This window comes from Hemiscyllium ocellatum, chromosome 22 (assembly GCF_020745735.1).
Source record: "Hemiscyllium ocellatum isolate sHemOce1 chromosome 22, sHemOce1.pat.X.cur, whole genome shotgun sequence".
NCBI lineage: Eukaryota > Metazoa > Chordata > Chondrichthyes > Orectolobiformes > Hemiscylliidae > Hemiscyllium > Hemiscyllium ocellatum.
In genome coordinates, this window is record NC_083422.1 from 55,365,389 (window position 1) to 55,386,308 (window position 20,920).

The 20,920-nt window shown below is 40.1% G+C and overlaps 1 protein-coding gene across 1 annotated transcript in view; it reads right to left on the reverse strand.

Moving 5' to 3' along the window:
• LOC132826367 (metal transporter CNNM2-like) overlaps positions 1–20,920 on the reverse strand; it is a 240,191-nt gene that overhangs the window by 12,107 nt on the left and 207,164 nt on the right. The window contains exon 7 of the mRNA XM_060842241.1: positions 1,761–1,939. Within this exon, the coding sequence (XP_060698224.1) occupies positions 1,761–1,939 (179 nt within the window). The remainder of the gene's footprint in view (positions 1–1,760; positions 1,940–20,920) is intronic.

The window sequence follows — 20,920 nt, forward strand, 5'->3', positions numbered from 1 at the left end:
CCGGATAGGTATGTCCCACTGAGGCAAGGAATGGATGGTAGAGTGAAGAAAACTTGAGTGACAAGGGATGTAGAACATCTAGTCAAGAGGAAGGAGTAAGCTTACTTAAGGCTGAGGAGGCAAGGATCAGACAGGGCTCTAGAGGGTTACAATGTGGCTAGAAAGGAACTGAAGAATGGAAAGAGAAAATGCTGGAATATCTCAGCAGGTCTGGCAACATCTGTAAGGAGAGAAAAGAGCTGACGTTTCGAGTCTAGCTGACCCTTGTCATGGCTTTGACAAAGGGTCAGTTAGACTCGAAACATCAGCTCTTTTCTCTCCATACAGATGCTGCCAGACCTGCTGAGATTTTCCAGCATTTTCTCTTTTGGTTTCAGATTCCAGCATCAACAGTAATTTGCTTTTATTTAACTGAAGAATGGACTTAGGAGAGTTAGAAGGAGCAATCAAAAAGCTCTAGCGGGTAGGATTAAGGAAAACCGTAAGGCATTCTACACTTGTGAGGAGCAAGAGGATGGTCAGAGTGAGGGTAGGGCCTATCAGGGATAGTGGAGAGAACTTGTGCCTGGAGTTGGAGGAGGTAGGGGAGGTCCTTAATGAATACTTTGCTTCAGTATTCACTAGTGAGAGGGATCTTGTCATTTGGGAGGACAGCGCTGATATGCTCGAACAGGCTGATGTTAAGGAGGATGTGTTGAAAATTTTGAAAAACATAAGGATATACCCAAGGTTACTACAGGAAGTGAGGGAAGAGATTGCTGCACCATTGGCGATGATCAGGTCCCGGAGATTTATCGACCTTTATGTTTTCTAAGACCTCCAGCACTTCTTCTTTTGTATTGTGAGTTGCTTAATATTTATTTCCCCAAGTTCTGTAGCCTCCATTTCTTTCTTCACAGTAAAAACTGATGGGAAACATTCATTTAGTCTCTCTCCCATCTCTTGAGGTTCAACACATAGACCACCTCATTGATCTTTAAGGGGTTCTATTCTCTCTGATTGTTCTTTTGCTCTTAATATACTTGTATACTCTTTGGATTATCCTTAATCTTATCTGCCAAGGCCATCTCATATCCCCTCTAGAAATCACAATTTTGATAGTGAGAGCTAGTATCTACATTGGGCACGAAAAAAATATCCTGATAAGTCCAAAATTAACAAATGACATAAACTACCTCACATTTAAAGTTGGTTGCAAGATCCTTTTTTTTTTAAACAATCTATTCAATCAGCATCAGAAAAATGTACATCAGAATAGTGCACCACTATTCATGCTTAATTTACATTCACCTATATGAATCCAAATATAGCTGATTCCAAATATATTTATGTTATAACAAGTTTACAAATTGGATATTCACTGCTAGCAATTTTAAAGCTTTGAATTCTGGGCTATTTCTTCCATATACTAATTAATGGGGCAGCTAATTTAATACTGCAATAAAAATAACACTTCAGTGCATAAGTAAGAGCTCTGCTATCTAAAAACTGATTCCATTCTAAAAGGCGTGAACATTCACATACTTGAATTTGACTTAAACAAACCAATTAAATTTCAAAATTCAATTTAGTAAGCACCAACTTCAATATGTAAGGTAGACTTAAGCTGTGATTTTAACTGAGTCTAATTATTTGGGGAAAGTACATTTACTGTAAAAGCAGAATTGGATCTGTGGAATCATAGACTTTAGGCCCATTTTCTGTTACTGTGCCTATTCCATGAAACAGGATTTCAAAGAAATAATCAGACCTAATCTTACCTTTACAAATTGTAAGTCAGTCAGAGCCCGCACTGAATAGTCTGGAACATACATCTGGAGCAAAGAATTTAGCTGACTGTTGTTGCTCCCCATCTGCGATGTTATTGAATCAATACGATCACCTCGATTCAAAGAATCTGAATGATTTAAGCCACATGTTCGAGGTGGAGATCGGTTATCTGAGCAAGAGAAAAAAACATTGGTAAGTTGAAATAGGCTAGTGTTTTGACACGTACAATTATTCGTGCATTCAGAAGTAGTACTTTGGGATTAGATATCAAATCTAATCTCTGTATTGTCTTGATGGGAGGTTATATTTAAAGGATTCAATTTAGCAGACTTATAGGGTGACTTACTCTACACGTGTTTGCACAAAACTTTGCTATTTCAAGCTTGGTTGGTTATATCAAAGTTCATTGATAGCTATACTCAAGATAATAATACTTACATGAACTGTTTTACCCATTAATTTGGATAATTTGAACCATTCTGTCTTCCTAGAGAAGTAAAACACTGCTCTTGTATTTAATGTTAATAATCTCTGTCCGTCTGCTGCTGAAAGCCCCATCTATATGATTGGGTTCCAGGAACACAGTTGGACTTAGCACATCAATACAGTGGCTACAAGAACAGGTCAGGAGCTAGGTATACTGCAGTGAGTAACTCACTTCCTGACTCACCAAAGCCTACATCATCTACTAGGCACAAATCAGGAGCGTGTGGAGTACTCTCCACTTGCCTGTATAAGTGCAGCTCCAACAATACTCAAAAAGCCTGATGCTATTCAGAGTAAAGCAGCACACCCCTAATCTTCAACACTAACATTCAACAGCAGCAGTGTGTACTACCTACAAGACACATGCAGCAAATTACCAAAGATCCTGAGACAGCACATTCCAAACACAGAATCACTTCCATCTAGAAAGACAAGGGCAGCAGTTACATGGGAACAATACATCACCTTCAAATTCCACTCCAAGCCACTCAACACCTTGACTTGGAAATATATTGTCATTCCTTCACTGTCACTAGGTCCAGGTCCTGGAATTTCCTCTCTAACTGTATTGTGGATTTACTTACAGTACAGGGATTGTAGCGGTTCAAAAAGACAACTGGCAAAGTGCTGGCAAACCAACTACGTCCATGCCCCACAAGTAAGAGAAAAAAGATCTTTCATGTTCTCCTAACAATTTGCTTTCCTACCTTTTCTTTCCATTAAGGAAACTAGAAAAACAGATGGATATTTACAACAATGATGGTTATAATGGTTACTTTATATTTCAGAATTAACAACTTAATTTAAGTACTACCAATAACCATGGTATCTTCCCTGATGTTCAATAACAGGTGTTCCTCTGGCCCTAGTACGCCCTGCAATTTGAATATAATTCATTCCCAGTTGCAATAAAGGAATACAAATTCATCAATTTGAGCTACATCATCAATTCAAAGCTAGATCCCTTAATAAAACAGTGGTTTGACATATTATCTAACTTCAAAGGTTTACTTCCAAAGTTAGAAACTTCTAAGTAGACAGGGTTCGTGAAGCCTGCTCCCATAAATTTAACTGGCTTCTTTCTTTAAATTCTAGAATTAAAAAAATTTCTTCAAGAAGCTGAACATCCCTCAATCATAGTTTATTTCAGTCACAAGCATAATAATTTCATAAGAATGATGTATATTATTTTCTGTTTCAAAACAGAAGTATTAGAAATAGTTAAGCCATCTGGAAGTGTGTGGACAATAGAAGTTGGACAAATCAAGTACAAAACATGAAATTGACGACAGTCAGTCCTTCATACTTAATTATCTTTTCTTTACTAACTTTAGGAAATAATCAGTATTGCATGACAAAGTACTACTATGCAAAACTAGTGACAACATAAATTCTAGTAACTCTAACATGCCTATAGCAGTTTATTCCTGCCACTCAGTGGCGCTGTGTACAAACTACATTAGCTTTCTGTAGAATTTTGTTACCCCATAAATTTGGGAGCAATAAGGGAACAATGACAAAAAAACTTTTGCGAACAGATAAACATTAATAAAGTAAATAGAAAACAGATTAAATAGGAGAGAAGGTTCAGAAGAAAATTGCAGTTAGGAAGTAAGATTGAACATTGGTCACCCTGCCATGAATCCTGGGAGGGTGAAGAAAACAAGAGTTAACCGTGGTAGTTGCCACACACATCAAAATAATGAGTTGAAACGAACACTGACAGATGCACAAGTTCCACCTCTTCTCGCAAAATTCTCATTCTCTGCTATCCTCTCAAGGCTCATCACTAGTTTCTCATTGAGATAAGTTCTTATGAAAGGAGGGAAGATAAGAAGTAGGAGTACTTCATGCCGGCTTCACCATAGCTGATCTCATCTTGGTCTCAGCCTCACTTTCTTACCTGCTCTCCATAACTTTTTAATTCATCATTAACTAAAAATCTGTCTATCTCCTCCATAAATGTACTCAATGTTCCAGCATCCTCCATATTTTGGAGTAGTAAATTCCAGATTCATGATCCTAAGAGAAATAGTTTCTCCTTAATTCCATTTTGAATCTGCTACCCTTTATCCTTCAATTATGACCTCATTCTATATTGCCCTTCCATGAGGAAACATCCTCTCTACAGCTACTTTGTCAACCCCCTTTAGCATGTTATATATCTTAATTAGATCTCTCACTCTTCTAAATTCAAGACAGTACAGGCCTGAAATGCTGAATCTGTCTTCAGAAAACAAACCCTCATCTCTGAAATCAATCTAGTGGACTTCCTCTGAACTGCCTCCAATAGAATTAAATCTCTCCTCAAGTAAGGGCACTAAAGTTATATGCAATACTCTAGGTACAATCTCAATAATGCCTTCTACAGTTGCAACCTTCAGTAACGTCTCATTTTGTATGTTTTAATCTCCATCTGAACTCAGTTTATTAAAAAAAACTCAATTTTACTGCCTCCCTGTATTTTCTTACCTCTTCCTTCAAAATAATGCTGCCATTTATTCACAAATCACTCTCAACCTGGTCAGCTCATGTGACACCGCTGTTCTAATTATTCTGATTATGAGCAGTCCAGACAGTAGATAGGAATAATTATTCTATTGATGAATGGGTCGATAATAAGAACATTGAAATAAGATGAAAAGCAGTAGAAAAATGAGTAAATATTTTTATGCTACAGGTTGTTAGGATCCAGGATTTGCTGCTTGAGAGTAGTAGAGCACAGATTAAATCATGGTCTTCAAAAGTAAATTGGATAACCACTTAAAGAGGAATAAAATGCTGGACAACAAAGCCAGGGTTTTGAACTAGCTGAGTTTCTCTACCTGTAGAAACATTGTATCTACCTGTATAGATACAATGCAAGGGAAAATGGCCTGTTTCGGTAATAGCACTTCATACACCCATTTACAGGCATCCTTATAGTGCCCGATGAATCTACAAGCAGCTTTTAGAGACAGCCTTTTGCTTATATAGAAGTAGAATTTCTTCAGGAGATGTTCTAATCCAATCATAAATAGCCATTACAAGCATAGGGGCTGAATGCGGCCTACCTCTTAAGTTGGAATTTTAGATTGAAATAACTTAATGACAACTAAATTTGAAAGGTACCATAATCTGCCGTAAATAATAGAAGGGTCTATTTGCCTCTGAATTGAGACAGCCTTTGCTCATTCAAAAGTGCAATGACAACGCAATTTGCACAAATGGATGACATTAACAACATGGAAAATTTTCTTGAGAAATTTGGATGCTTTTTTAAGCTGTGAATTCTTGCAGGATGAAGTTCCTTGTTGATGCCGCATGAGATTTTGTTCAATGTCACACAACATTTTTCACACGACTTTATATGACCTCACACACAGATGGCTATAGAATCTTCGTTCTTTATACAGTCATCATCAAGTCCTTGTCAGTCATGATTACACTGACTACATTTTTAAGATGCCTAAATTATTTGGGTAAGTGATACGACCTTTTCCCATTACATTGTTTTTTTTAATGAGTAAGCAACTGGTAATGATTTTGAAACAACTTTTCAATCCTTATATGGACTGTAATGTAATACGTCCAGTGCTTAAACCTCAACATTTACTTTATTTTCGTTGCATCCTGACTGAGCAATTAAAATGGCACCTGCAGTCATATCTCCAAAAAGGATTAAACAAAGATTTAATGCACTGAATTACTAATGTATCAAATTTTCTGGTGCTCATCTGTATCTTTCGATGGTAACTATGCATTTTATATCAGAGTCAAAACATTCAGCGTCTCAGATTCATACAGTAAACAAGGAGGCCTTTCAACGCATGAGCATGTGCTAACCCTCTACAAAGCAATCTATTTGGTCCCATTTAATTGCACTTTTCTCACAATCTACACTGCCTTTGTATTCTATGAATTAATTTTGAAACCCAAGATCCTACATGTTTTTTACTGAACCTACTCTATCTTTAAAGATTTGGAACTATGCACCTCCACATTTCCCTTTTCTTGTTCTCCCTTCAAAACTGTACTATTTAGCATACATTATCTTTCTGCACTGAATGTCATCTGCCCATTCCACTAGCCTATCCATGTGCTTTTGAAGGCCTCTACCCTATTCAGTGTTTTGTTTGATTAAAATAATATGCAAATAACAAGGTGGGACCAAGTAAATAGACGTAGCAGGCACAAGGGAACAGTAATGTGACTTGAGTAAAAATTTAAAGAGCATCAGATGGAACAAATGAAGTTGATAAAGGAGGCTAATATGAATGCAGAAATTTCAAATTGCAAATGTTGACTCAACCAAGCACCTCTGCTGAAAATCTCTGACCCAAATTATTCAGTGTTTCAGAACGTGTGGCAGAGACAGCCTTTTGCTTACATAGAAGTAGAATTTCTTCAGCAGATGTTCTAAGCCAATCATGAATAGCCAGTACAAGCATAGGGGCTGAATGCTGCCTACCTCTGAAACATCAAGGCAGAATGACTTATGGAGTGAGGGTCTCAAAGGATACTCACTCCTTAGGTTGGAGGTTGTTGAAAAGAAGGGTGATTACCCAACAAGAAATGACAATGTTGGGATGTTGTTTGAAAGTAGGAGATAAACAGGGAAGATAAAGGGAACATAGTTTGATACAATATGACAAATAGGAACATAAGAATCTCGACTGGGCCCTCAGCTCTTTACTCAATTAATAGCTTGCACATACAAAGAAGTAGGAATCTTCAAAGGTTTTAAGAACCATTTAGATTTTAAATGCTATAGCATACAAGTCTTTGGGCCAAGTACTGGAAAATGGCATTAGAATAGATGGATGTTTGATGACTAGCATGGATATGATGGGCCAAAGTGCCTCTTTCCATGCTGTCAAAACCCTATGACTAAGAGAGTTTTATATCCAAGTTTACCAACAACACTTAATTAGGAGAAATAGTAAGTTTTGTATATGAGAAAAGTGTTCCATTTTTATGAGAGCTTACATTGACCATATTTCAGGGAGCTATAGTTCCTTTACACTGTGAAGGAAAGAGTTAATCTAACATCTTCAAAATGATAAAAGAACAAAATAAAGATTAATAAAACAAACATTTTCTGGCAAAGAATGAAATATAAGAATAAAAATATTAAATTTAAATACAAATACTTATAAAGCACTTTCATGATACATCCCTTCAATAACTGCATAGAGGCCAGTCACCAAGTCACCCTTTAACTACATGCACACAGCACAATAACTGTAGCCAGCCACCTCGGAGCCAGTCCCTGAACTGAAGAGATTCTGAATGTCCTTTTTTTTTCATCTCTCAGAGTGAACAGGATGTCAGACACTCCTGCTCTTTTTTTCTTTTTTTTCCTCTTTCCCCACCCTACTGCCTGATAGTGGTAGTCCTTTTCTTTCCCCCAGCACCCATATTGTGTGTGTGCAGGTATAGGACACAGTAAACAAGTGTGTAAATCTTTATATTCCAACACCAGGAATTTTGCTTTATCTTTTTCTTAAAGAAGAGTCTTAGGTTCATAATATTTCTGAACTAAATGCATCAACTCTTGAGAGGTTTTAGTATCTAGTGCCTCAGAGAAGTTAGGCTCCTAATAATCAAAAAGGCTGTTGTCCTATCACCAAGTTACCCTTTATTTCCACGAGGAGAGTCCTTTACATTGATCCAGCTTCCTCAGAGCCAGCTCTCAGAATGAACAGGATGTCTGACACTCCTATTTTTTATTTTAAAATTCCTCCCCCTACACTACCACCTGACAGTGATAGTGCTTATTTTTGTTGTGGTTCTGTTCGCCGAGCTGGGAATTTTTGTTGCAGACGTTTCGTCCCCTTTCTAGGTGACATCCTCAGTGCTAGGGAGCCTCCTGTGAAACACTTCTGTGATCTTTCCTCTGGAATTTGTAATGGTTTGAATCTGCCGCTTCTGGTTGTCAGTTCCAGCTGTCCGCTGCAGTGGTCGGTATATTGGGCCAAGGTCGATGTGCTTATTGACTGAATCTGTGGATGAGTGCCATGCCTCTAGGAATTCCCTGGCTGTTCTCTGTTTGGCTTGTCCTATAATAGTAGTGTTATCCCAGTCGAACTCATGTTGCTTGTCATCTGCGTGTGTGGCTACTAAGGATAGTTGGTCGTGTCGTTTTGTGGCTAGTTGGTGTTCATGGATGCAGATCGTTAGCTGTCTTCCTGTTTGTCCTATGTAGTGTTTTGTGCAGTCCTTGCATGGGATTTTGTACACTACATTGGTTTTGCTCATGCTGGGTATTGGGTCCTTCGTTCTGGTGAGTTGTTGTCTGAGAGTGGCTGTTGGTTTATGTGCTGTTATGAGTCCTAGTGGTCGCAGTAGTCTGGCTGTCAGTTCGGAAATGCTCTTGATGTATGGTAGTGTGGCTAGTCCTTTGGGTTGCGGCATGTCCTTGTTCCGTTGTCTTTCCCTTAGGCATCTGTTGATGAAATTGCGTGGGTATCCGTTTTTGGCGAATACATTGTAGCGGTGTTCTTCTTACTCTTTTTGCAGTTCTGGTGTGCTGCAGTGTGTTGTGGCCTTTTTGAATAGTGTCTTGATGCAACTTCTTTTGTGTGTGTTGGGGTGGTTGCTTTCGTAGTTCCAGACTTGGTCTGTGTGTGTGGCTTTCCTCTATACCTTTGTGGTGAATTCTCCGTTTGGTGTTCTCTGTACTATCATGTCTAGGAATGGGAGTTGGTTGTCCTTTTCTTCCTCTCTCGTGAATCGGATTCCTGTGAGTGTGGCGTTGATGATCCGGTGTGTGTTCTCTATTTCTGTGCTTTTAATGATTATAAAGGTGTCATCCACATATCTGACCCAGAGTTTGGGGTGAATTTGCGGTAAGATTTGTTCTCATCTTTGCATTACCGCTTCTGCTACGTGTCCAGAGATGGGGGAGTCCATGGGTGTGCCGATGATTTGTTCATATATTTGGTTGTTGAATGTGAAGTGTGTTGTGAGGCACAGATCCAGTAGTTTGAGTATGCCGTCTTTGTTGATAGGTTCAACGTCCTGTTGTCTGTTCTGTATGTCCAGCAGATTGGCTATTGTTTCTCCGGCTAGGGTTTTATTGATAGAGGTGAATAGTGCCGTTACATCGAATGAGACCATGGTTTCTTTCTTGTCTATGCGCACAGGTAAAGGACACAGTGAACAACAAGTGCACAAATCATTATTTATATTCCACCACCAGGAATTTTTATTTTGCTTTTCTTTTTTTTCCCTTCACTGCTAACCCCCACACTACCGCCTAACTGCAGTAGTGCTTATTTTTTTCCCCAGCACCCATGTTGTGTGAGACACAGTGAGAGACACAAAGTGCACAAATCTTTATTCAATTTCCACCACCAGGAAGATAGGAAAACACCCGAGTGGCCAGTGACAAGCAGTGCCCTTCACGTCAAAGGGCAATGCTGTGTGATCAAACAGTGAAGGGGAGGGCAGGGACTAAATCAAAATAGAGTTGGAGGGGGAAATAATGCACTCCACTCCCTGCGGCGCACACCTCTCCCTGAACAATTCCAGGGTGTTGGTAGACATCGCGTGCTCCTTCTCCAAGGACACCAGGGCTCTAACGTAACTGCTGAAGAGAGGCAGGCAGTCGGCCCTAACGACCCCTCCACGGCCCGCTGCCTGGACCTGTTTGTGGCCAGTTTGGCCAGGCCCAGGAGCAAACCTGCGAGGAGGTCTTTAGACCTGCCCTCCCTCCTCCCTATCGGGTGCCCGAAGATCAGGAGCGTGGGACTGAAGTGCAACCAAAAGCAGAGGAGGTGCTTATTTTTTCCCCAGCACCCATGGTGTGTGTGTGCAGGTGTGAGACACAGTGAGAGACACAAAGTGCACAAATCTTTATTCAATTTCCACCACCAGGAAGAAAGGAAACACCCAAGTGGTCTGTAACAAACAGTGCCCTTCACGTCAAAGGGCAATGCTGTGTGATCAAACAGTGACGGGGAGGGCAGGGACTAAATCAAAATAGAGTTGAGGGGGTATCTGTCATCCAGGGCTCCCTAATTGGCTCAGGTTAACAACCCCAATCAAGGGTCTCAGTCAACAAGATCCACCTAGCTCCAATCACTCCAATCCCAAAATTCATGAAGTTCAGAAGTGTAACAGAGAAATAAGCAACTAGCACACAACATCCACATAACCAAATAATTTTTAAAAATGTTAGTTACAAGATTAATCTTGGTGCACCAGGAAACAACCTCTTTGCAATGCAATCACCATAATAGAAAATTTGATAATCAGAGAGAAAATATGATTTTTTGCAGTTCAGACTAAGAGTTATGGATGCTAAATGTTAGATTATCAACACACTTAAATTCAAAGATAGAACATAGAACATTACAGCTCGGTACAGTCCCTTCAGCCCTCGATGCTGAACCGACCTGTGGAATCAATCTGATGCCCATCTAACCTACACAATTCCATTTTCATCCATAGGTTTATTCAATGACCATTTCAATGCCCTTAAAGTTGGCTAGTCTACTACTATTCCAGAGAGTGCATTCCATGCCCTTACTATTCTAAGTAAAGAAACTAACTCTGACATCTGCGCTATATCTATCACGCCTCAATTTAAAGCTATATCCCCTCGTGCTAGCCATCACCATCTGAGGAAAAAGGTTCTCACTGTCCACCCTATCTAATCCTCTGATTATCTTCCATGCCTCAATTAAGTCACCTCTCAAACTGCTTTGCTCTAACGAAAATAGCTTCAAGTCCCTCAGCATTTCTTCATAAGACATTCCCTCTATACCAGTCAACATCCCAATAAATCTCCTCTGAACCCTTTCCAAACCTTCCACATCCTTCTTATAATGCTGTGACCAGAACTGTACGCAATACTGTAAGTCCGGCCACACCAGAGCTTTGTACAGCTGCAGCATGACCTTGTGGCTCCGAAACGCAATCCCTCAACTAATAAAAGCTAACACACTGTAAGCCTTCTTAACAACCCTATCAATCTGGGTGGCAACTTTCAGGGATCTATGTAAATGGACACAGAGATCTCTCTGCTCATCCACACTACCAAGAATCTTACCATTAGCCCAGTACTCTGTATTCCTGTTGCTCCTTCCAAAGTGAATCACCACACACTTTTCTGCATTAAACTCCATTTGCTACCTCTCAACCCAACTCTACAGCTTATCTATATCGCTCTAAAATCTGCACTATCCACAACTCCACCGACCTTAAAGTCATCCACAAATTAGTAAGCCATCCCTCTACACCATCACCTAGGTCATTTATAAAAATGACAAACAGCAGTGGCCTCAAAACAGGTCCTTGAGACACACCACTCGTAACTGAATACCAGGATGAACCGCCACCCTCTGTCTTCTTTCAGCTAGACATTTTCAGATCCCATCACTAAATCACCATCAATCCCATGCCTCTGTACTTTGTGCAATAGCCTACTATGGGGAATCTTATCAAGCGCCTTACTGAAATCCATATACCACGCATCAACCACTTTACCCTTATCCACCTGTTTAGTCACCATCTCAAAGAACTCAATAAGATGATGAGTTTTCATCCAATTCTGATGAAAGGTCATTGATGTGAAACAATTCTCTTCCTCTCTCCACAAACCATAGTTCATAGAGTCATACACCACAGAAACAGGCCCTTTGGCCCACCATAACTATGCCAACCAAACTACAATAATCCTATTTGTCTGAATAAAAACCGAAAGAACTGCGGATGCTATAAATCAAAAACAAAAATAGAAAGTGCTGGAAAAGCTCAGCAAGTCTGGCAGCATCTGTGGGGAGAAATCAGAGTTAATGTTTTGGGTCACGTGACCTTTCCTCAGACACTCCCATTTACCTGCACTTGGTCCATAGCCTACTATACCCTGTCTTTTTAAGTATTAATCCTGATGCTTCTTAAATGTTAAGACATCATCCTGTCAGGCAGGGTGCTCCATGTTTCTAACACCCTCTGCATGACAAACATTTTCCTCAGGCCTCCTCTAAACCAATCACTCATCTTAAACTTTGTTCCCTCTAATCTTACAGGCATCTGCCTTGGAGAAAAAATCCTCATGATCTATACTGTCAATGCCTCTCATAATTTTGTATACCTCTATTGGATCCCCCTCATCCTCCTTTGCACCAAGGAAACAAGCCCAGCTTCTCCAGTAAATCCACATAACTGTGATTCTTCATTCTTGGCAACATCCCTGGTGCAGAGGAGATTTACTATCTCCAGTGCAATCATCTCCTTCCAACAGTGTGGTGACCAGAACTGTACACAGTATTCCATCTGAGGCCTGAACAATGTTTTATAAAGTTGCAACAAGATTTCCTCGCTCCTATATTCTATGCCCCAGCAAATGAAGGCAAGCATCTCTTATGGCTTCTTCACCACCCGTCTCCTGTGCTGACACCTTCAGCGATTTACAGACTTTTACTCCAAAGTCTCTTTGTTCCTCAGTACTCAGAGGCTGCTAGGCCTGAGTATTTACAATATCCAGTATTTTCTACTGTAGGTCATTCTGCTATAAGGTGTGTTTCATTAATGCGAATTTGTTATAACATGATTGACTTGTTGGGAACACTAAGCAAAAGTGAGGACTGCAGATGCTGGAAACCAGATTCTAGATTAGAATGGTGCTGTAAAAGCATAGCAGGTCAAGCAGCATTCGAGGAGCAGAAAATCGACGTTTTGGGCAAAAGCCCTTCATCAGGAATGGAGGCAAGGAGCCTCCAGAGTGGAGAGATTATCTTCCTGACCTGCTGTGCTTTTCCAGCACCACTGTAATCTTATTGGGAACACTGTTTCTAAAGCATGAAAGCATCAATTGGTTATAACATGATTCCAGCCCCTTGAGTTTAAATGGTGCTGCTATTATGCAATTTTCATACAGCTGGGATTGCACAAATACAGAACTACTGTGTTATACCAGAACTGACTGTTTTTAAGATTTCCAGCACCTGAATTATTTGTGTTTGTTTCAAGGGTAACATTTTCAAATTATTCCTGGATCCACATTCCAAAATGGGGAAGGAGAAAGATTATTGGGCTTGGCATCTGGTTAAACAGGTAACAGTAAGAGGATTTTTATTTTTTTTAATATAGCAAGGTAAAAGTTTGACAAAAATGAAAGTACTTGCCCAAGAAAAAGTCAATAGATTATGTGTTTAAGGAAGAAATGTGCCCTGATAAAACAGTAAAGAGTGCAAGGGTGAGAGAAAACTGAGCAACAGAAATGGAAAGTCAGACAAAACAAAGGGCACATATGAATGAGTAACACTCATATATACATAGAGAAAGTGATTAATGGGCAAGAGCAATCTCAGGGAGAAAAATGAAGGAAAATGTTTCTCTTCGCATTTTTAGAAACTTATATTGTCTCAGCAGAAGGGGTTGCAACAGCCTAGTGATATTATAGCTTTTATAATACTATTATTCAAGAGACCCAGGTTTGAATCCTGTCATGGCAGATGGTGGAATTTGAATTCAATAAAAATCTGGAATCAAGAGGCGAATGATGACCATGAATCCATTGTTGATTGTCAGAAAAACCCATCTGGTTCATTAATATCCTTTAGGGAAGGAAACTGCCATCTTAACTGGTCTAGACTACATGTGATTCCAGACCTGGAGCAATGCCTCCATCCGGTGAATGCCCAAAAAAAAATTTCAAAAATATTTCAAGTGTACTTCATTATGGATTCATTATGCATGCTTAAAATATAGCTGAAATAAAAACTGCAGCCAACTGCTAGCATTGTAGGAGTTAACAACTAAAAATGTGACTCTTGTGATCTAAGTACATATGTTATTATAGGATTGGAAAGCAAATAGTCTTTCCATCCCATATATGGAGCAACCTCTCCACATGTCATTTTATGTCAAATTCCAGTCACATTAATCTGAAATAGTCTGAAAATGGCCAAGTTCTCCATGCACAAAATTAGCATGCATACACTATTTTAAAATTCTCAGACAGGACTTAATTTGTCATTCCCACTATTTTCAATAAAGACTGGCTAGTTTTATCTGAGCAGAAGGAAATAGAAAAAAAGCAAATTAGGTCATACAACTCTTCAATTGTAATATTCTGCTACTATTCTAGTAAAGATTAGTGAGATTAGTTTATCCATACTGTTGATGACTCAGGCAGGTTCCAAAACACCGGACATCACTACGGAAGCAACAGACAACTTAAGTGCTGTGAAATCGAAAAATTCCCAAGACTTACAAATAACCTTTTGCTCCTGGATAAAACGCATTCCTCCTGCCCACTGAGACATTTCATTAATCGGGGAATGCAAAAAAACACGAACAGTGTTTCTGGTTGAAATGAATTGATTGCAAATACAACCAGTAACACCATTCTTTGGAAATTCTGGATAAATCCTTTGACGAAAAAGGTGGATTCCATAGCCATACTCATGACCAAAGCATCATTTTGTGCCAGCTTATTACAAGAAAACACAACAAGTTGGTCCTCAGCTAAACAGGCTGTCCAGAGGAATAAACACTGAAGAGTGGCATTCTTTGCAAATTGGGACAATGGTAATGGCTCAGACCTTTCTTTATGAAATCACAAAAATGTGAGAGGGACCAAAACCTAAAAAGGTAAAACAAGAGATAGCTCGCTATTGAATGAAGCCATTCTTCAGAAATCATTGTTGATTTTGACATGTTGATAAATCTGGAGATTGGAACAGAAATTAACTTCACAACCAGTTAGTTTACTTTAATTTCTATGATGGTCCCTTAAACCTGGTCTCCAAATACAAGCCACTGTGTGTTTGGAGAAATTCATTTGTTTCAATTTTATTGAGTGCACCAGGTCCGAAATGAGCTCAGGGGCTACATGACCTACTGCTGCTCCTAACATATGAAGATATAATGACAAGTAGACCCATTCAGCCCCTCAAATCTGCTCTGCCATTCAACACAATCAGGCCTGACCTGTTTGAAACCTCAAAACCACATTTCCACCTACTCTTGATAATCTTTCATTCACTTTCTTAACAAGAAATTCTTCTCTTAAAAAAAAAGGTAGTGAAGCTGCATAATTCTTTACTGTAGAAAGCTGTCAAGGTTGGGACATTAATATATTCAAGGCTGAGACAAATTTTTAATAAGTAAGACAATCAAGGGAAATGGGGGAAAAGCAGGAAGTGGATTTGAGGATTGTTGACAAGACGGCCTTGATGGCCTGAATAGTTTGCTTGTACACCTATGTCTTATAGACCTTATGGGTTAGATTAGATTCCCTACAGTGTGGAAACAGACCCTTCGATCCAACAAGTTCACTCCGACCCTCTGAAGAGTATCCCACTCAGACCCATTTCCCTCTTACTAATGCACCTAACACTGAGAGCAATTTAGCATGGCCAATTTACCTGAACTGCACATGTTTTGACTGTGGGAGGAGAACCAGAGGAAATCCACACAGACACTGGGAGAATGTGCAAACTCCACACAGACGGTCCCCAAGGCTGGAATCGAACCCAGGTCCCTGGCGCTGTGAGGCAGCAGTGCTAACCACAGAGCCAAGTAATTGGGAAATTGAATGTTTTCATGAGAATTGAATACAAAAGTAGGGAGGTTATGCTTCAGTTATACAGGGCACTGGTGAGACCACATAGAACATAAGAAATGTACAGCACAGAACAGGCCCTTTGGCCCATGATGTTGTGCCGTAGTTTAATCCTAATGTAAAATATAATAACTTAACCTAAATATCCCTCAACTCACTGCTATCCATGTGCATGTCCAGCACTCACTTAAGTGTCCCCAATGACTCTGCTTCCACCACCACAGCTGGCATCTCATTCCATGCATTCACAACTCTCTGTGTAAAGAGCCTACCTCTGACATCTCCTCTATACCTTTCTCCTAATATCTTATATCTATGACCCCTCGTACCAGTCAATCCTGCCCTGAGGAAACGTCTCTGGCTATTGACTCTATCTATTCCACTCATTATCTTTTATACCTCGATCAGGTCTCCTCTCTTCTTTCTGGGCGAGACGTAGGAAAAGTCTGAGCTTATTCAACCTTTCTTCATAAGGCAAGCCCTCCAGCCCAGGCAGCATCCTGGTAAACCTTCTTTACACCCTCTCCAATGCCTCTATATTTTTCCTATAGTAGGGCGACCAGAACTGAACGCAATATTCGAAGTGTGGTCTCAACAGGGACTTGTAGAGCTGTAGCAAAACATCGCAGCTCTTAAACTCTATCCCCCTGTTGATGAAAGCCAAAACACCATACACTTTCTTAACAACCCTATCCACTTGGGTGGCAACTTTGAGGGATCTATGTACTTGCACACCCAAATCCCTCTGTTCCTCCACACTGCCAAGAATCCTGTCTTTAATCCTATATTCAGCATTCGAGTTCGACCTTCCAAAATGCATCACTTTGCTTTTATCCAGGTTGAACTCCATCTACCATTTCTCAGCCCAGCTCTGCATCCGGTCTATGTTGCGCTGCAGCCTGCAGTAGCCCTCCATACTATCAATGATACTTCCAACCTTTGTGTCATCTGCAAATTTATGAACCCACCCCTCAACCTCTTCATCCAAGTCATTTATTAAAAACTACAAAGAGCAGAGGGCCAAGTACAGAGCCCTGTGGGACCCCACTCAACACTGACCTCCAGGCAGAATAATTTCCATCTACAACCACTCTCTGCCTTCTGTCACCCCAGCCAATTCTGAATCCAGATAGCCAAATCTCCCTGTATCCCATACTTCCTGACTTTATGAATGAGCCTACCATGGGGAACCTTCTCAAATGCCTTGCTGAAGTCCAAATACACCACATCCACTGCTCGACCTTCGTCAACCTGTCTTGACACCTCCTCAAAGAACTCAATAAGATTTGTGAGGCATGACCTGCCCCTCACAAAGCCATGCTGACTGCCTTTAATCACATTATGCTTTGCCAAATCATAAATCCTTTCCCTCAGAATTCTTTCCAAAACCTTGCTGACCACAGACATAAGACTGACTCGTCTGTAATTGCCAGAAACTTTCCTATTATCCTTCTTGAAAAGAGGAACAACATTCGCTTCCTTCCAATCCTCCGGTACAACTTGCGTGGAGTGTGAGGAGGCAAATATCCTCGCCAGTGGCTTAGCAACCTCCTTTCTCGCTTCCCCGAGCAGCCTAGGATAAATCTGGAGTTATCTGCACAGTGCTTGTCAGGAAGATTGTAAGTGCTTTGGAGGCAGTTCAGTGAAGGTCTATGAGACTAATAGAGTCACAATTTCAAACAACATAGAACCAGACCATTCAGTCCAACTCGTCTGCACCTTCCAGACAATCCAATCTGACCTAGAACCATTTGCCAGCATTTGGCCCAAATACCCCTAAACCTTTCTTATTTGTATATCCATCCAGATGTTGTAATTATATCCATTTCCACCACTTCCTCTGGCAGCTCATTCCATATATAGACTATCTTCTGCATGAAAAAGTTACCTCTCAGTTCCTTTTATGAATAGGAGGGAATAGAGGGATACAGATCCTGTAAGTAAAGACAGTTTTAGTATGGAAGGGCAAAATGTGTTGGCGCAGGCTTGTGCTGTATTGTTCTTTATTCTTAGCTAACTCTTTCCCTTCTCACCTTAAACCTATACCCTCTAGTTTTATACTCTCCAACCATTGGAAAAAGACCTTAGCTATTCACCCTACCCATAATTTTATAAACCTCTGTAAGGTCACCTCTCAGTTTCCGATGCTTTAGAGAAAAAAGCCCCAGCCTATTCAGCCACTCCACTTGCACAACATCCTTGTAAATCTTTTCTGCATCTTAAGTTTAACAACATCTGAGGGGGTTGTTTTGTGAGAAAAGGTTGGACAGTCTAAGTTTGTATCTGCTGGAGTATAGAAGAGTAAGAGGTGGCTTAACTGAAACATTTAAGATCCTGAAGGATTTTGACAGGGTAAATGTGCAGAGGATGTTTCCTCTTACAGGAGAATCTGGAAACAGAGGTCACAGTTTAAAAACCAGCGATCACCCATTGAAAACAAGAGAGGTGATTAAATTCCTCTCTGATTATCTTGAGTCTTTGGAACGCTTTTCCTGGAAAAACTATGAAAGCAGTGTCCTTGCCTATTTTTGAGGCAGAGAAGATCTTTGGGGTGATTCCAGCCTTGGGTGACTGTCTATGTGGAGTTTGCACATTCTCCCAGTGTCTGCGTGAGTTTCCTCTGGGTGCTCCAGTTTCCTCCCACAGTCTAAAGATGTGCAAGTCAGGTGAATTGGCCACGTTAAATTAACCATAGTGGTGGGTGCATTAGTCAGAGGGAGGTGGGTTACTCTTTGGAGGGTCGGTGTTGACTGGTTGGCCAAAGGGCCTGTTTCCACACTGTAGGGAATCTAATCTAATTTAACTCAACCTACTTTCTGCACCTACATACTTACTTTTTGTGATTCATGCACCAGAACCCCCTGCAACGTTTCACCTTTAGATAATATGCTCCTTTTTAAATTCTTCTTGCTAAAATGGACACATTTTCCTGCATTATACCCCACTTAGAAGATCTTTGCCAATTAAGCTTTTAATATCCTTCTCCAATGCCCTCAGGCTGTCTTCACAACTTTTTTTTCTTACCTATCTTTGAGTCATCAGCAAATTCTTCAACTATGCCTTCCATTCTTTTATGCAAAGTAATTTATATTAATTGCAAACAGCAGAGGTCCCAGCATTGGCTATGTCACACCACTTGTTACATCTTGTAAATCTGAAAAAAACCCATTTAGGCATATTTCCTAAGCTAATGCCAATGTGTTATCCCAACACCATGAACTTTCATTTTCCATAATGACCTTTGATACAGTACTTTATCAAATGTCTCCTGGAAATCTAAATACAACACAACAATCGGTTCTATCTTATCTACAGCTTGCGTTATCGCAAAGAACTACAATAGATTGGTAAAACATGATTTCTTTTATACAAAACCATTTTGATACTAGCTGACTACCTTGAACTTTTCTAAACACCCTGCTATTATTTCTAATAACGTTTAACATTTTCATAAGATGCTAAGTTAATTGGCCTGTGGTTTTCTTCTTTCTGATCCCCTCTCATTTTAAACAAAGGCATTACATTTGCTAACTTTCCATCTGAAGGAACCCTCCCAGAATCATGTGTGTTTTGGAAAATTAAGCCAACGCATCAACTATCTCACTAGCCACTTCTTATATGACCCTAGGATGAGGTCCACCAGAACCTGGTCACGTATCAGCCTCCTCTTATGTTTTTTTTATTTCAATTTGCAATGAATTGTGCAAGCTTGACAGGAAAGTAAAAACGATGAGTACAGTCAGCAGTCATGGAGAACAGCATTTTCCAGATTTCTAATTTTGCACTAAAAGCAAAGAAAACTATTTGCTATAAAAAGGAGCTTCCTTAAACACAGTACATTGTGGATTGAGAAGGTACTTCAACACAAACATGCACACATGGATGCATAACGGACACTCACATTATTAGGGATTCCAACTCATGAATTCAGCCACACAAAGTTTCAGTCCTTATGGCAATCTAGCCCTTAAGAAAGTTGCGAATGTGCCTGAATATAATTACAGCTCGGTGTATCATTGAACATAGCTCATCATTTCAATTAAAACTAGATAGATTTAAAACTGGAATCCAACAAATCGCTTGGGCACTTTGCAAACCAGATTTAACACTGCACTGGATTTACATGCTGCTTGGTGTCAAAAGGAAACAGTGAGAAACTACTTCTCCAGGAAGTCATACTATATTTTGTCTTGGAGTTAGGTCAGGTCCAGCCTTATGTCCACATATACACAGCCATTTCAATATTTCACATCAATGTTAAATTGTAATTGTAAATATTTCCTTACCTTCTAAGAGACAGGACAGCTGTGGTTTCAATATTAAGAAAACAAAAGCACCTTGGTAAGGGATCCTCCCTGTTGCATTGGTTAACTTACTCTTGGCATATATTTTTTATATACACATATATAAAACATGCTGTGACTCAAAGTAATGGGTCAGGCTGATTGACCTTACACCTCTGAGCTATATCCAAAATGATTCAACATGACTTTAGTGATTTGTGGACTGAATTTTGCTAGGTGAGCATGATCCTGGGATCAGAATGAATATTGGTTAGGAACAATCTCTCATATTTGATTCAATCTTTCTCTGTACCTTCTTTGCAGCTGTAACATTATATTTTGCATTCTGCTCTATAGCCCTTATGTACTTCTGCAAGATATGATTTGTGTGAATAGCAAACAAGTCAATACTTTTCACTGTATCTCAATACATGTGACAAGAATAAATCAAATCAAAAAACAATAGGACAAGAGAGATTCGGAGAGAGTGAAGACTACAGATGCTGGAGATCAGAGTTGAGACTGTGGTGCTGGAAAAGCACAGCAGGTCAGGCAGTGTCTGAGGAGCTGGAGAATCGTCATTTCAGGCAAGAGCCCTTCATCAGGATGAGGCTTGTGAGCTGAGGGGGTGGGGCTGTGGGAAGACAGTTGAGTGTGCAATAGGTAGATGGAGGTGGGGGTAATGGTGATAGGTCAGAAAGGAAGGTGGAGAGAATGGAGGGGGGGGGGGGTGGGGGGGGGGGGGGGGGAAGAGAGAGGGGAATGAGAAAACTGGTGAAGCCTCCATTGATGCCTGTAGTTGGAGAGGCCCAAGGTAGAAGAT